General features: G+C 50.5%; 4 protein-coding genes across 6 annotated transcripts; 1 reads left to right on the top strand and 3 right to left on the bottom strand.

Moving 5' to 3' along the window:
* Window positions 1–1,010: 1,010 nt before the first annotated feature.
* On the bottom strand, window positions 1,011–2,942 carry DFL_004635 (uncharacterized protein; the record flags this gene model as incomplete). Its single annotated transcript, XM_067633761.1, has 9 exons — window positions 1,011–1,505; window positions 1,569–1,822; window positions 1,889–2,151; window positions 2,206–2,330; window positions 2,462–2,509; window positions 2,573–2,606; window positions 2,666–2,676; window positions 2,742–2,776; window positions 2,924–2,942. 9 exons carry the CDS (start codon window positions 2,940–2,942, stop codon window positions 1,011–1,013), a joined length of 1,284 nt encoding a protein of 427 aa, XP_067491897.1.
* Window positions 2,943–4,805: 1,863 nt separating this feature from the next.
* DFL_004636 (uncharacterized protein) lies at window positions 4,806–6,969 on the bottom strand (the record flags this gene model as incomplete). The annotated part of the gene is made up of 2 exons (XM_067633762.1): window positions 4,806–6,550; window positions 6,600–6,969. The coding sequence occupies 2 exons, from the start codon at window positions 6,967–6,969 to the stop codon at window positions 4,806–4,808; spliced, it is 2,115 nt and encodes a 704-aa protein (XP_067491898.1).
* A 1,491-nt stretch (window positions 6,970–8,460) lies between these two features.
* Window positions 8,461–11,703, bottom strand: DFL_004637 (uncharacterized protein; the record flags this gene model as incomplete). 2 transcript variants are annotated; one of them, XM_067633763.1, is made up of 3 exons in its annotated part: window positions 8,461–9,165; window positions 9,228–11,290; window positions 11,400–11,703. In XM_067633763.1, the coding sequence occupies 3 exons, from the start codon at window positions 11,701–11,703 to the stop codon at window positions 8,461–8,463; spliced, it is 3,072 nt and encodes a 1,023-aa protein (XP_067491899.1). The 2 variants fall into 2 exon arrangements, with proteins under 2 accessions (XP_067491899.1, XP_067491900.1); XM_067633764.1 differs by having other exon boundaries at window positions 8,461–9,168.
* A 2,847-nt stretch (window positions 11,704–14,550) lies between these two features.
* Window positions 14,551–15,546, top strand: DFL_004638 (uncharacterized protein; the record flags this gene model as incomplete). Of its 2 annotated transcripts, none has more annotated exons than XM_067633766.1 (2): window positions 14,551–14,578; window positions 14,804–15,546. In XM_067633766.1, the coding sequence occupies 2 exons, from the start codon at window positions 14,551–14,553 to the stop codon at window positions 15,544–15,546; spliced, it is 771 nt and encodes a 256-aa protein (XP_067491902.1). The 2 variants fall into 2 exon arrangements, with proteins under 2 accessions (XP_067491902.1, XP_067491901.1); XM_067633765.1 differs by having other exon boundaries at window positions 14,822–15,546.
* Window positions 15,547–15,905: the final 359 nt, after the last annotated feature.

Below are 15,905 nucleotides of genomic sequence, written 5' to 3' on the forward strand. Positions count from 1 at the left end.
CTTGAATAAATGCCGTCCGAGTAACGCTACACGCCCAATTGATGCTTCAAGTGATCCCGAGATGATGGGTAAGAGTTATATGCAAGAACGAAAGGGACGATAGAAAGAGAGCTGATAGATAAAAAGGTGGAGCCGGCAGCGCTGGCAAATGTGATCCCGACAATACAATGACGTCTACAGGCTAACCGCAATCTTAGCGAGTACTGCCCTCAATCACTAGCTAACGATTAATCTAAAATCCGAAAAACTTCCCGTCTGGCAACCGGGCCAATTGGCCACCCTTATATACACCTCATCCCTCTCTAAGTCTCAGTCTCCCCTGGTTACAGCCCAAGTCATAGCAGTACCAGAGCAGCAGAGTATTCCCCTCACCAACCCCTCCAGAAATGGCAATAAAGTTCCCAAAATGAGGCTTTTAGGAATTCGTTGAGCAGTGAGGGGCAATTCTTCCCCTCTTCACCGAAAAAAAAAAAAAACATGACATCGGACAGCCCACCGATAGGAATCATCATCCCTCACGCTAACCAGGCCCATGCACGGCCAGCTAAACGATGGCCACATAACCTTACGGAAGGAGGGGCAAATGAGATACGCATGCAAATGCAAGCAACGGGGCATGCGTGAATTCCGACGCCTTCTATCATATTCCATCTCATACTTTTATATCATCCCGATGCAAACGCCAACGAAGTCTTATATTGATATTGTCGTTGACGAAAATAACACTCTTTGTTACATATCGTGTATATCAAATTCAACCGAGAACGTTTGGGATATCGATAGAAAGGTGCCATATCGCGTATACCACGTAGACGAAAGGGACAAGGACAATGGCATCACTAGAATATCATTATCCCTCCATATACCACCATCACCCTAATAAAACAAAAAACAGACAATTGTGATAAAATGCAATACTAGCGTAACGGAAGGTGCATAATACAGAAAAAACGTAAAGAAAAACACAATAGACAACAATCTATCAATCCCGTATTAGGTGCATAACGTAATCACTCTCGATCAACCAAAGGTTGTGCCTCCGCAGTCCCGGTCGCATGCTCCGTAGCCTCCAAAACAGTCTCCCCGGCCCTTCTGACCTCCTCCGCCTTCCGTCCGCTCACCACATCCTCATATTTCTTCGTATCAAACACCCAAACCCCGTTGGTCTTCGCCGGCTCGTCCATGCAAAACGGTGTAATCCCTAACACCCCCTTCATGAACTTCCCGGCTCGCTCAACAAGCGCATCGACATCGTCCACCTTATCAACTGCGCTGAAATATCTCCTCTCCCATGTAGTGCCTTCCTCTTTCTCCTTCTTCCTGAGATTTCGCTGTGCGTTCTCAATCTTGGACTTTTCGATGCCGGTCTCATCGTAATCTCCCTTGTCAATCGCCGCTCCAACCTTCGCCCAAGCGCGTCGACTCTCCAGGGGATCCTGTTCTTCGATAGGTTTGATCGTCAACCCTGTTGTCGGGTTCTTCTCTCCGTGCTCGAACCGTTCAACCTATCCTCAAATCAGCATCCCCCACAGAATAATAATAAATGAAATAGATATATAAATACCAACCTCGGTCTTCACCTTCTTGACGACCAACTCCTTCGTCCACTGCCCCGAGATGGTATAAAGCAACTTTCCGGTCTTATTGTCATACAGCTCCGCACTGACCGAATTCGACTTGCCTCCAACCCATCCCTTTCCAGAATAGTCAATCTTCGCGAAGAACCCAGAACTCGACTGGATGATCGTCGACTTCTCCAGTTCCACGAAAGGCGACCCGTAAACAAGTCCTTCGATATGTAGCGCCGGGAGCGTAATCAAGTCTGCCCTCGAATTATCAGCCCACAAACAACATCACGGTAGGTATCGATGCAACGGGTGAAACATACACTCCTCATCCCACTTCTCGAGCCTCAATCTTGCGATACCGACTTGTTTCACATTGATAGTCATCGACGCGAACCCAGCCTTTTGTCCATTGTACCCCTGTAGCTTAACCCCATGCTTTTCGTTGAATATCGAATAAGCCGTAACCGGTGGATGATGGCTGACTTGCTCAGAGATCAATTCCGTTCTTCCAGCTTCCTCATCCTCCCAGTGTCCGAGGAAGAGTTCTCCGAGGAAGGGATTCAGCGGTTTCTTCTCAGAACCACTGCGTGATTAATTTTAGTAAGCAACGTATTATAATGAAGAGGGGGTGACTCACAGCTTCTCACTTCTCGAACTGTACTGCTGCTTCAACGTCGACAGGAACCACTTCAACACAAGCAACGCCCGCTTTTCCGGGTCTTGCTCTTTAGCCGGCGCGACAAAGAGCTTCGGGTGTTCCGTCTACCAGAAACCAAGAAAAAAAAGAAAACAAAAAGAGAGAATTAGTAATTAATCCCGGAGTATGCGTGTGGGGTGGAGGGAGGGGGGAGGAAGAGGCTATGCTCGGCCCCAAGGCGACCGGGAAAGCGTACCCAATATGCACTGTACTCGACCAAGCTCGTCTTGCTCAGAATGAACGGCTGCCGGCAAAAAGAAGTCAGAGTTAGTTGGGAAAAAGAGGCAAGTGAGATCGTGATGCTTACGGGAGCGGTCATAGACGCCAGGTCGCCATTGAAGCTGCACAAAAAAAAGTCAATACAGCGAACCGACTCAACTGCACACGACGGTGAATTTACCTCGCAATGCTCTAGAACCAGGTCAGCTACTGTGCTATTTCTTAGAAAACAATCTAGGAAAGAGGAATGAATATACCTTCAAGAACGAAGCCCACGTGCTCTTCGCAGACCCTGTTTTACGACCCATTGTAAGCGAAAACGTCAAAGGAACTCGAGGGTTTAGTAGTCCGAGGGTCTATCGAGTGGATGCCGTAGATATATGCGGTCGTAGAGATCGAATAAAAGGAGGGTGGTGATGAGGGGAAAGAGAGAGATTACCAGTTAACGCAGAAGCCATGGTGGTGGGGGAGGGTAAATATGGAGGACGGAAACAAGCGTGGCGACGGGATCAGCTCTGTCGTTGGAGGTTGCTCGATTACGTAGCCGTCAAACGTCGACGGGTATGTAATTAAAATAATACGAGCGGTATCGGTGGGCACTAGTTATTGTGGAGATGCCTAGCTCTTTAAGAAGTGCTACCTCGAGTACTAAGTAGATATAGAGGTCGGCGAGGGTGGTCAAGTTAAGTCACGTATCTTAGGCTAATAATGGGAACAGTAGAGGGAAAGGGGGGTACCGGTGCTTACAGGCTGAGTAGAACGAACGAAGGATGTGGATGTGAAGGTGCAGTGGATGTGGATGTCGTTGTGGATGTGTCGTTGGCTGGCGACAGGGAAGCAAGGCAGTCAGCCAGTCAAAGTCTGGGTCGGATCTTGGGTCCAGCGTCCAGAGTCTTGGGTCTTAGCTCTGCTACCCAGCTACAAATCCAAAATATTGTGGGGAAGACACTTTGCAGATAGAAACAAGGACAAGACTCACCACTGTGTTTATGTCGCCAATATTTTATGAATTTTTTATTTTTTTTTTTTTTTTATAATTGAGACGGCAACGGGGGCTATATATATACCAAATACAGCTTCTGCAATTCCGGCCTGCGGTCAGCGACAGTCCGTTCGTTGTTCATTCCATTCGTTGATGCTCAAAAAGCTAAACAGTGAGGATGCCTTATTACGTCACAGCCAGTCCCCCCGGCATCTTCCCCGGGGCAATGCAAGGTACTACTCCATAACCATAGCTACCAAAGTATCACAGGAATGTCCCCAGGATCTTAGATATGGGACGAAATCGGGAGCTTTCGGAGTCGCATGATAGAACGCCGCCGGCGGGCGCGGAGCCCCAGTTTCGGGACCTCGCCAGGCCGGGACAGTACCTGTGGCTAAGCTTATCTAATCAGCCATTGTCTCTCACAACGAACTCCAACAATTCACAACTCTATTTCATTGTTGAATATAAGATGGCACTATAAGATAGGATAGTCCGGTAGATTAAACTACCAATTCTATTGCAGTCATCGTATCGTATTCTTGACCTGCTTAAAGTTCCCAACGCTAATATTAATTACAACCTATATCCGATACATCTCCCAAGGATATCAAAAATCACTTCACATGATCCGCCACACTGTCCCCCTATCCAAACCTCTGATCATACCCCCCTATCGACCGAAAAACACCATACCGAACGTTAACATCCCCAAACACGCTTTCCGTAACAACCCCACAGAACAGTCCACTAACAACCCGAAGATTTCAAAGTGTTCTGCGGTGATGCTCCAGGCGGTCCGTGATATCCAGTAGTAGTTCCGCGGGAAGCGTTGGAGGTGGAGCTGGAGTGGACATAGACATGGTTTTCGTTCTGGCTGTGATGCACGCATGGGTATTCTTATATTATCCTTGAATTTTTGATGATATATCTAAATTAAATACCCCCATGTGCGGGGCCTGAGGATGATACATCTCACCTTTCGTAGATAATATTACAGATCCTTAAGAAATACTTTGAGTATTCAATCCGCCCGTACATCGTGCCATCCTATTGCTTCAAGACTCGAAAAAGCCCTGTACATAACGGGCGTAAGTATCGTACATGCATACATGCCATCTAGTATCTAATGTGGAGTCCTCATGCAAGTCAAATCCATCTCCTCAACAACCAAAAAAAAGAAAAAAAAAGAAATGAAAGAAAAAGAAATGAAGCGCATCTATCACCTATCATTCTCAATTCCATACACAAAAAACCTCCCCATCTACCGCGCATCGCTCAAGAAAGGGTTGTAAAGGAAAAGAAAAGCATCATGATAAAAAAGAAGAAAACAAAGTATTCACCTCTCCGGATGAATCTTCTCATAAAACAACAAATAAACCTCCTTCTGCAACCCCAGTACATCCCCCGTCTTGACCTCCTTCACGGAATCATCACTGATCCTCCACCACCGACTATCGACCCCCTTGTTCTTCTTCCCTTTCGACGGAAAACTCTTCAACGAAAGAGTATCAGCCTTAACCTTCCCCGCAGCCGTAGCCGCAACCTTCTCACCGTTCAAGGAAAGCACACTCCCCGTCGCCGTCGCAACACCATTCTTCTTATCATCCAACTGTAAAGCAGAAGCGGAGGCGGAGGCGGAAACAGACGTAGAAGCGGCAGGCGTAGAACTTCCATTGCTGCTCTCCCCACTCTTCTCCTCCGAATTAACCTGAGTAACCCCCGGCGTTGCCGTCATCGGCGTCTGGATCTGCGAAACCGATGTTTCCAAAGCTGTTGCCGGCGTAATAGGTGTCGCCACCTCACCCTTCGGCATCGGCATCATCATAGGCGTCGAATAAGGCGGCGGATGCGAATTCTGACGTCTATAACACTCGTAATGCCCGCTATCATGACTACCCCTGTGTGTGATCAAACCCAACAACTTGTATTTACTCCGATTCAACAACGGTCCCAACGACAACTCCTCGGGAAAAGCCACCTTGCAGCTGTTCTTCCTGGAGTAATAATCGAATATGGATCTCGACAAGTGAATCGCCAACACATTCGGACAATGAGCAAAGTATGTTCGTTTCGCGATGCGTGATTTGACGGTTGTGAGTTTTGGCGGCGGGAGAAGTGTGTCCTTTGGTATTTCCTCCGGGTTGGTTTCGAGACAATCGTTTAGTGTTTTTAGTGAATCTCGGAGAGCGCTGGCTTCTTTTTCGTCCTTTGTGGTTGCGAGTTTCTTTTCTTGGACGGCGATCGTTTTGACCAACTTGCATTTTGCGCATTGAAAGTCGTCAATGAATTCCGTCGATAGGTGTTCGTTAAAGCAGTCGTCGAGAGTCGCGGAGCTCTTCATGGGGACGTTGAGGGTCAAAACTACGAATGTGGATCCGGTAGGTTTCGGTTCGAATCCACAGACGAGGCATTGGATTCCTGACTCCAACTTGCCTTCCATCGGCATCCCAAACTCTGGAATCTTTGGTTCCTCCTTCTTTTTGTCCTTCTTTGCTTCTTCCGCTTCCTCCTTCCCCAGTTCCTTGATTTTGGCATCCAAAGGGATATGTTTCGGTTTGGGTTTCGGTAGCTCTTTGCCTGTCTCTGTGGATGATGTCTCTCCTTCATCGTTCGATGTTTCGGGTGTCGAGGGTTCAGTGGCAGTCGACTCGGGTTCTTCGGTCGTCGATTTGACACTCTCGACGGTCGAGATATCTACCTCGGCTCCCTGCCCTTCCTCGTCCACAGCCGCAACAACCTCAAAGCTCTCCTCGCTCGTATCATCTTCCTGTTTCTCAACTTCCACTTTCACATTCTCCTTCTCCTTCTCCTCTCCTTCTTCCTTATCCTCGCCATCTTCCTTGTCTTCTTCGCCCTCTTCCTCCTCATCTTCTTCGACCTCTTTCTCCTCAACCTCTCTAACCATCAACCTAACCTTCTCCTGCGCCTCATACTCCTCCGCCAAAGTCTGCGCCACAATCTGCAAAAACTCCTGCGCATCCTGTTGATTCCTCGAAATCCTGGACCTAAAAACCCTTTCAAGCTCGTAAATAAAATCCCTCGTCGAAATCGTCTTCCTATGTAACGGCCGCTCATTAAGCTCTACACCGAATTAGCATCCCCTCACAAAAAGGGAGGTGAAAAAACCCACTATCAAGCATAACCTTCAAAGCCCTCGTCAACACCGGCCGTCTCCCCTTCCATACCACCCTACCCCTCCCCTCCCCCTCCTCAAGCTCCCCCTGAACCCCCATCCTCCCTCCCAGAAACTTTCTCAACTCACCACACCCGGCCAACGCCTGCAGCACCGAGTTTACGAAACAATCGTTGGCAGGATTGTAAAGCCCCACAACCGTCTGCTTCCTCTTCCCGTTGGCACCGTTCCCATTCATACTATTCCCATCGATGAAAAAAGTAGGACCGAACACGTAAATCAACACCCCGGCCGCCAACCCAGCCCCGGCGGCATAGGCGATGATTTGTGGCTTCGTTTCCGAAGGCGAAGAAAGGAACGACGACATTCGGTCGGAGAGGTAGGTTACGAAGCGGGTGAGGAAGTCGTTGCGTTTGAAGTACTCCGAATCTTGTTGGGTGACGACGTAGGGGTTGTAGGCGTAGTAGGACATTTAAAAATGTTTCGTTTTGCGCTGCGAGTGTGCGTCTCTCTCTCGCTCTCTTGCTGTTGCTTGTGTGTGTTCGTCTCGTCGATCTGCTTACGCGGTACGTTTTAGTCGCGGAACGTCAAGGTAACGGGAGTAGGAGGGGAAGACCTAGGTTGTCAAGAACGATCGCACGGCCGGTCGGTTGCTGTTTACATGGCATCAATTCGTAGCAGAGGATGAGATGAAGTCGCAAAGCTAAGCTTTACGCCCGACCAGGACCGACCGCCGGCGGCAACTCGCGAATCTGGCAAAACACCCCGGATTTACGGCTACCCGGCCGAATCGGATCGATCGCATATTAATCGACCTGGCCCGGCGGGAGGATATCATCTCGGGCCATTCTATCTACCACATTTAACGAGTAACGAATTATTCTACCAATCCGGATTTTTATTTTTTTATGAAAAAATCCATTGATCGATCGGATTGAACGAACGGGTGTGTCGTATTTACAGTTTTTTTTTTCCCTGAGTGCCGAGCTAGCTTACTAACCAACGTGCATGAAAAGCAAAATAAACACCTGGGACTTTTTTGTTGCGAAACCTTTCCGTCGAGAAACGGAAAGGTCCCTTAACATTACCTACCGGAATAGAAAAACGAGGCAAGCGTGGTACTTCAGCGTATATATATCACGAGCAAGCGTTGCGTGCGCCATCAGACCGAAATAGAGAGAGAGAGACAGAAAAGAGCGGACAGCTGTCAGAATAAAAAAGAGAGAGGGTGTCTTTTCCTTCTTGAGGACGTTAAAAAATATATCCTCGGAACCCCCCTTGCATTCCATTTTTTAATTTCGAAAAAGTATGTAAGTACCGGCACTGTAATTATATAGAGTACCGGCGGTAATAAGCGGCAGCAGGCAGCAGCGGCAAAGGTCTGAGCTTCTCGTAATATATAAACATTACTTTGTGAATCAAAGACAGACAGCAGCAGGCGGGCAGGCAATTCACAGAACACAGAAGAAACAGAGTAGTAATGATAATAAACACCCCGATAAAAAAAAGTGAAAGAAAAACCCTTTTCCCATTTGAATAGTTGTAAAAGAAAATATCATAAGACAGTGAGGAAAAGGTCAGCTAGAAAGGAGGAAAATAAAATAAAATAAAATAAAATAAAACATGTACAGAGCACCTAGAAACACATTTTTTTTTAGAGTGAAAAAAGGAGCTTCAACAGGCAGCCAGAGCAATAATTGGCCCATCGAGGAAGACATTATTTAAAAAAAAGAAAAATGGAAATTCATCGATAACGCGTGTGTTAGGTGGAGAAGTGTCTTTAGAAGAAGAAGGGAAAGGGTCGAGCGAGGGGTGCGGTGGAACAGGGCCCAATCGATGCGAACATAGGGAAAGCCCCCTAGTGCCCCCCATATCCCCAGCCGCCTTGCTGGCGATTGCCTCCTTGGCTCCCGTATTGTGGGTAGCCCGAGCCGAATCCGCCATACATGCCGTACTGGCTGTTGTGATGTCCTTGATTGCCTCCCATGAGAGGAGTGTTACCTCCGGATTGACCTTGAAGGTGTTGCGGATAACCACCCATGAGGTTCTGTTGATGTTGTTGAGATTGTCCCTGAGGAATCTGGGGCTGGCCGGCTTGTCCGGAGAGACCGGAAGTGCTGGGTGGCCTTCCCGGGGCGCCGGCGGGGTTGGCGGAGGGGCCGGTGGGAGCCTTGGCTTCACCGTATGGTTTCAAGGTATCTTCGGCATGGCCACCTTGTTGACCACCGAGTCCATGTTGCTGCTGTTGGGTTCCAAATCCACCCAACTGATTGTGCTGGCGAGAAGACATGTATTCAGGCACGACACCGGAGCCGTATCCGAGGCTGGGGTGCTGCGACTGCTGCTGCTGCTGCTGCTGTTGTTGTTGTTGTTGGGCATGACCTTGGGTAGCACCCGTACGTGCGTACTCATTCACGGAGGAGTCGCGACCTTGGGAACCGGGGCCGCCAAAGCCGCCATAGTTGCCGGGAGAGGAAGAGTGCTCGTACCCTCCGGGAGACATGTAAGCTTGAGGGGAACCCCCGTAGAAACCCTTCGGGTAGCTACCGTAATGGCCGTATATCTGCTATCCAAGTGTGAGCGAGAAGAAGATGATTAGAATCCAAAGCCAGCGGTATCACTTACAGACATATAGTTGTAGTACGGGTAGTACGACGGGTGCACGGGGTATTGAGATGGGTGCTGTTGTTGCGGCCCTCCTTGTTGGGCATTGGCTTGACCTGGCTGCGAGGCCTCGTTTCCTTGGAACGAAGCTCCGAACCTGGATTGCTGGGTTTGCTGTTGGCTGCCTGAAACCGCGGCGCCAGATTGAGCGTTATCGAGGGAGGCTCCGACACCTCCACCTAGAGCACTAGAGGAACGGGGTTGAGATGCAGCCTGATCGGTGGGCTGGGATTGCTGTTGGTTTCCGGATCCCGCGTATGGCGAAGCGTAGAAAGCATTGAAACCCGAGGATCTGTTCGGATCATTGGCGGCAGAGTAATAGTTGGCGTAGGGATCTGCAGCAGGCTGAGAAGGCTGCTGGACCTGGTTCTGGTAACCACCGTATGGGGATTGGCCGACGGGATTCTGTTGTCCGGCGAGGTGTGGCTGTTGCCCGTAGCTATCGAATTTGGTGGCCTCGGCACCGAAACCGGACTGGCGAGGGAGAGATTGTCCAAGGGATTGGGGAGGTTGCTGTTGTTGGAGCTGCTGGGGAGCACTGGGGGACGACGAGAGAGGATTGCTGTGAGACGGCTGCTGAATTGGTGCGGCCAAACCGGGGGCGTGACGTGGAACGGAAACGGGCTGCGGCTGCGGCTGTTGCGGCTGTTGCGGCTGCAGCTGTTCTTGAATGGGTTGTTGCTGGGGGATTGCAATCGGCTGTTGCGCCAGGGGCGTGATATTCGGGGTGCTGGTAGCGGGAACAGGGGTAGGGAGAGATGCCTTGGGTTGGCCGATCGGAGATTGCTGGGGTGGGGCGACGGTTTCCGGTTTCTCCGGTTGCTCGACCTCTTCGGAATCATCGAGGTCACCGTTTAGGCCCATACTACCAAATTGAACAGCGGCTCGGTCGACGAAATCACCGCGCGGCATGACGACAGCCTCGTGTTGGTCGAGCATACGACGAAGTCCGGACCGGTGTCCGGGAGCACGATGCGCGGGAGGGAGTCCTTTGGAGGCTTGCGTCGGGGACGCGATAGGGAGAGGGGTCGTGGCAACGGTGCCTGCGGCCGTGGAAGTAGGTAGGGGGGGTGCGACATTCTCGATCTTATCCAGGTTTTCCTCAGTTAATTTGTCCTGAGCCGGAGATGGGAGTGATTCAGGAGTTTCCTCGGGGATTTCTTCAGGGGTTTCCTCAGTTACGGGTTCGGGTTCGACGGGATCCTCGGTTACCTTGGTAGTTTCGGCTGGTGGAGCGGCCAGTTCGGTTTGTGGGAGTTTTGGAGTCGAGATATCCGGTAGAGCAGGTGCGATGATGGGAGATTTCTTAACCGACGGTGTTGCAACCGGTGGTGGGAGAGAGACCGGGGCTTCTTGCGGAGGGGGGAGAGACGCGGTGGGGGGAACAACAGGTTCGGCGACCGGGGCAGGAGGTTCGACCTTTTGTAAGACAGGGCTTTGCGGTTTCACCGGGGCGGCAACGGGGACAGGTTGCGGTTGCGGTTGCGGGAGGGGTGGAGGCGCGGTATGCAATAAGCTGGCCCATGTTTTCTTGGGAGGTTCGGCAGGGGCGGAGCTCTTCGCGGCAGGCTTCTCTGAGGCCGTCATGGGGGCAGCCGGGGTGACGGGTTTGGCCTTTTCGGCCGGGGACGTGGCGGCTTCTCCGGCAGCAACTGATTTCCAGGTGGGGACTTCGGCAGCGCCGTCTTTCGAATCCTTACGGTCTGTCGGATCATCCGTAGGTTTCTCGGCTTCGGCATCGTTGGTAGCAGCGGGCCCGTCCGAAGATTCGGCAGTCGTGGCTTCGGCTCCGTTGGTCGTCTTTCCTCCACGGGGAGCCAATCCTCCACGTCCTCCACGGAAGGCTCCACGGTCAGCGCCACGTCCTCCGCGGCCGCCACCCCTTCCTCCTTCGAAAGCACCCCTGGCAGACTTGAAGCCACCGCGGCCTAGACGGGACCCTTCGTCGATCGTAGCGGCGGGGCCCTTCTGCTTTGGCTTTTCCTTGGTCTTCTTCTTGACATCACTCCATTGAGTAGCGTGACCTAGAGTATCATGACCGTCCGCGTTAGCATCATCGTAATATAAACCCCGGCGAGGACACGGAAGGATCGGGGTCGTGAAGGTTGTGATTGCGAAGGGAGAGGGGCGTACCTTCCGAGATGAGGCTCGCAGCCATCTGTGCGTCACCAAAGGATTCCTCCAAGGGGTTGATGAGATCCTCATCGGTCCAGGATGGGAACATTTCTTTCAAAATAGCCAATTGGGAAGCGTATTTCTGCTTAAGCTTCCCGAGTTCACCCTGTTCTTCCAGAGGAACTTCATCGTGAGAGTCACCGTTCGATCTAGATCCGGCACCGTTTCGACCACCTCTGCTGCCAATCACGCCGCCACCTCTGCCGCCACGCGACAGTCCCCGCCCTCTGGTGGGCGTTCTGTGAGCCGAAATATCGGACATTTATGTGATAGTGTATATGTGTGTATTTAGGTTGGAGCAAGAGGTGGATTCCCAATGGCGTGAATCCGTTGTGGGGGGAGTAGGAGGATTAAAAAACTGTGGAGAAAGAAAGGGAGGTTAGTTGTTGGTTCGACAACACGAGATTCGTAGGCATGGCATGGTTCGATATTTAAAGCAGCAGCACACACTATCTTTAGGGCTGGGCCATTCCATTGCCATCCACGGTCACAAGAGGAGCGAAAGAACGGCGGGGCGTTACGCCTCCAGCATCAGACTAGGCCCGGACTTGGGAAGGAAGTGTTTCATGACGGAGATACCTGAAACAAGGTGCCGTGGGAAGCTGGTAATGCAGCGTAGATGGTATGCGGGTCGTGATGGCAAATGCCACCAGCCAGCCAGCAAGCAAGCCCTGGGGGGGAAAGGGAAGGAGAGAGCAGTGCATGCTTACAGAGGAGGAAAAGTCAACCGAGCGAGCAAAGGCACGGTGAACGAGCAGTTCGGTAGCAATGGGGACAGGAGATGATGAGAGGATATGGATGTTGGTTGGTTGGTGGATGAGGATGGGTCTGATATGATGGATGGTGATACGAGATCCGAACGATCAAGGACCTAACAAGCAAAACTCAAAACCGAAAGCGAAAGCGAATTTTGACGGTCAGCTGACCGTGCGTAACAAACTTGCCGACAAACATATGCAGGCAAGACATGTTCAGGGCAGGGCAGGAGGAAGAGGAGATAATCACACGTACCGAATTCACGATCAGATGATGGCCAGAGTGGGTTCGAGCGGGGTTGGAGATGAGCCGGTGATGATGGTTGATGTCAGGTTGGCGATGAGGTTGAATTCGAGTTGTAAGGGAGAGCGAGAGAAAGAAAGAATGTGGGCCAGATGTCAAGAATGCGTTCGGTCGTGATCCGACCGAGAACGTCCACTGTATCGTATTCCAGGCTTCTCCAACCGAACTTCTCTCTGTTCGCCATTCCTAGGATCCTGTTGCATGCATAAACTATCCCATGCAATGCCCTTTCGACATTTAAGGCAACGGTCAACTGATTAACAATTTTAATATTCAAAATCGGTACAGTCCAGTCGCGGATATGGGAGGATCTGGTATATCAACCGTTCGATACAAATTATATTGCCTATTGCTAAAGTATACTATTTCTCCAGAGACAGCCAGGGCTCGAATTTGGAAACCAGCTTCTGATCCAATTCCGAAATTAAAATCGGCCCTCGATCGAAACCGTCCCCGCCTCGTAAACATATTATAATTAACATGGTGATAATATACCGTCGTTCGGCGTTATCAGCGAAGGAAACTCTGGTGGTGTTCATCTACCACTTTATACTCCCCAACGGCTGCAAGCTCACATGATCCGATCACACACCAGGTCTTAATTCCGAGGGCCAACCGACGAGGGTTGCCATGTTGGGTATGCGCTTTTCTTGCCCTGCCGCCAGCCGGATGGTCTCGTGAGTGCTTGTTTACAAACCAATGGATATCGAAACCGGCCTACTTGTATGGATTCGATTATTCTAGGGAACCAAGCTTTACTGTCGTGGTTACCGTCATGTTGGCAATTCTTATTCGGTTCCCAAAAATCCAATCCAGAATCCGACATGGCGATGCAAAAACGAGGGACGTATTCCGTTCCATGATGGAGATAAATGAGAATAGAAAGGATCGAAAAAATCGCTGCTGCATTCCAACCCCAGGACCATACACAAGCAAGTGTTCTGCGCTGCCGAAAGATCCAAATTTTCGTCCGTCCGCCCAGGCCGACCTTCCCCAGAATAGCGGAGACGGCATGTCCAACGGTTCCGGGCGCGGCTCGAAAATCCGGGGCAGGGAGCAACTTGGGACGTCTGGGCGCGGGACAAGGGTGTCAACGCAGGAATGCGACGGCATGAAGTTAACACGCGGTTTCTTTCCACGGATCGTTCGGGCTCGATCGATATCAATATCTCCACGCCTGCAGATCGCATTGTCGGGTTTGAGATGGAATGGGTTTAATCGAAACGTCTAAAACTTTAGAGATCGAGGCAACCGGATTGTTAACACAAATGCGTTCCTGGAACCCGGTGTCACCGTCACATATTAGGTAACGCGGCGACAACCGATTCGCCTCTTCGCCAGAGATGAAGGATCTATGGGATTCGAATTCACGAGGTGATGGATTCGAAGCTTCTTCCGAAAGACTTTATGCGGCCACCACCTCAAATTAGCACGCTGATTTCGAACAGCGTCAACCGTGATGGCAGTTGCCAGCACGGCCACCCAGCTGCCTGTTGTTACGAGTCACGGTAATCCCCACCGTAAACCCATGCGCATTAATGTGATCTCCCCTCCTCCGGATATGTCATTTTTTTGACAAAACGAAAAAATATTATACGGTGCTCTGTTAATTGGTTTATCCAGACCAGCCTTAGCAGCATGACGTCATCCCATCAGACCGACGACTTTGCTCGATCGAGCAGTTCTTAATTCCACCCCAAACGCCCGTACTTGTAGTATTAGTAATCTACAATCTGTAACTCCCGCCTCCCGCATCCCACTGCCAGACCCCCAGGCTGATCGTATTACTCGATCGATCCGTATGACTTTCTGTCTAAAATCCCCTGCCGCTTTCTGCGCAACACCAATTGCCCATTCGTATTACATTATATACAGATTGCATCCGAATTCCCCCTTCTTTCCTTTCCCTCCCTTGCAATTAGACTTTTCCACCACCGTCACCTGCTTCAGAGTCTCGGATCTGATACATTTTAAACCTCCGAGTTAACTCGTATGCACCTCTCTACCACTGACCTTCGTTACCTTTGACAAGTACTTTTTACATCATATCATGACGGATATCAAACCTGGAGATCAAGGTAAGCGGCGTTTAATGTTTTCGATCGGTCTGTATTGTTTCCTGTGATCGGTCATGTCGACAGACGACGTCACGGGTGCATGGCATATTTCTCGGTGGGAATGCATTTGATTGGAATTTTATATTCAATTCGATACCCTTTTTGTACCCATGCATCCCATAAAAACAGAATCGAGAATAGAAAGAAATAAAAACTAATATGCCCTACCCGGTCCGTGGGGGCAAGGCCATCCAATCGGCACAGTCACCGACCACGGCTCCCTCTCAATCCAATCCTCCAACGGGAACACCGTAACCCGTAACGCCGATGGTAATACCCCAGCACAAGGAAACACCAACGGCGGGAAACCATTCCCCGCACCACGACAATCAGCGCCGATAACTCGGCCGCCTGATACTGCTCGAGAGCGGGAAGAAGCGAATCTATCGATCGAAGAGCAGGTAAAACTTGCCGAGCAGAGGGATAAAGACGCCGAGGGGGGCGATACCGGGAAGGCTACCATCCACGGACATACCAACGGTGAACCGGTCACACAGCCTGCAGGACAATTGATGGATCTTCGTGAGGAAGTAAAAGATCGAGAGGTTTCTCCGGAGAAACAACCAACGCACGAAGCTTCGGTCGGTGGGAAACGTGGGAGGGATGAGGAACCGGCCGGTGCTTCTGATGAACAGCAAGCGGATGCTGAAAACGGGAAAGTCAAGAAAGATACCCCGGCGGCAGCGGCTCCGGAGCCGGAACCGAAGAAGCCAAGGGTCGAAGCAGAAGTAACGGATCCGACCGCCCCGTCATCGACCGAACTGGATCAAACCAAACCGGTGGAAACCGCGGAACCATCGGAACGAGCGCCAAAGAAGAAAGCCGGCCGGCCAAAGAAAGAAGAGACGAAAGCCGTCACAGGGGAAAGAAAGAACAGCGTCTCTTCGAGAACCAGGTCCAAAGCCAACGCTGAGGATGTTTCCATCTAAAATTATAAAAGTCTCCTTGTAACCATAGCTTCGAAATCCTGTACTTTCCTTTGGTTCGTAACAACTATTGTACCTCGTATTATTTTCATTGGAACGGACCTTGAAGGGTATATGATGTAGTAAATCAACAGTACTTTCTTTCTTTTTCACATGGGAAAATACATGTCGACGAAAGTACCCGTGTTGCAATTGCCGTTCCGGAACCCCAGCAAAAAAATGCAACAGACGGATTAAAGCACGACATTTCGGCTAACCTCGCCTGCAGCCAGCGTGCCCGCCTGCAGCCCTTCCGCTGCAACCGCTTCGGCATTTCTTTCAGCTCCCGTTCCATCCTCTCTTCTCCCTCTCTTGTTCTTTTC

This window comes from Arthrobotrys flagrans (genome assembly GCF_004000055.1).
Source record: "Arthrobotrys flagrans strain CBS H-5679 chromosome Unknown unitig_0, whole genome shotgun sequence".
Lineage (NCBI taxonomy): Eukaryota > Fungi > Ascomycota > Orbiliomycetes > Orbiliales > Orbiliaceae > Arthrobotrys > Arthrobotrys flagrans.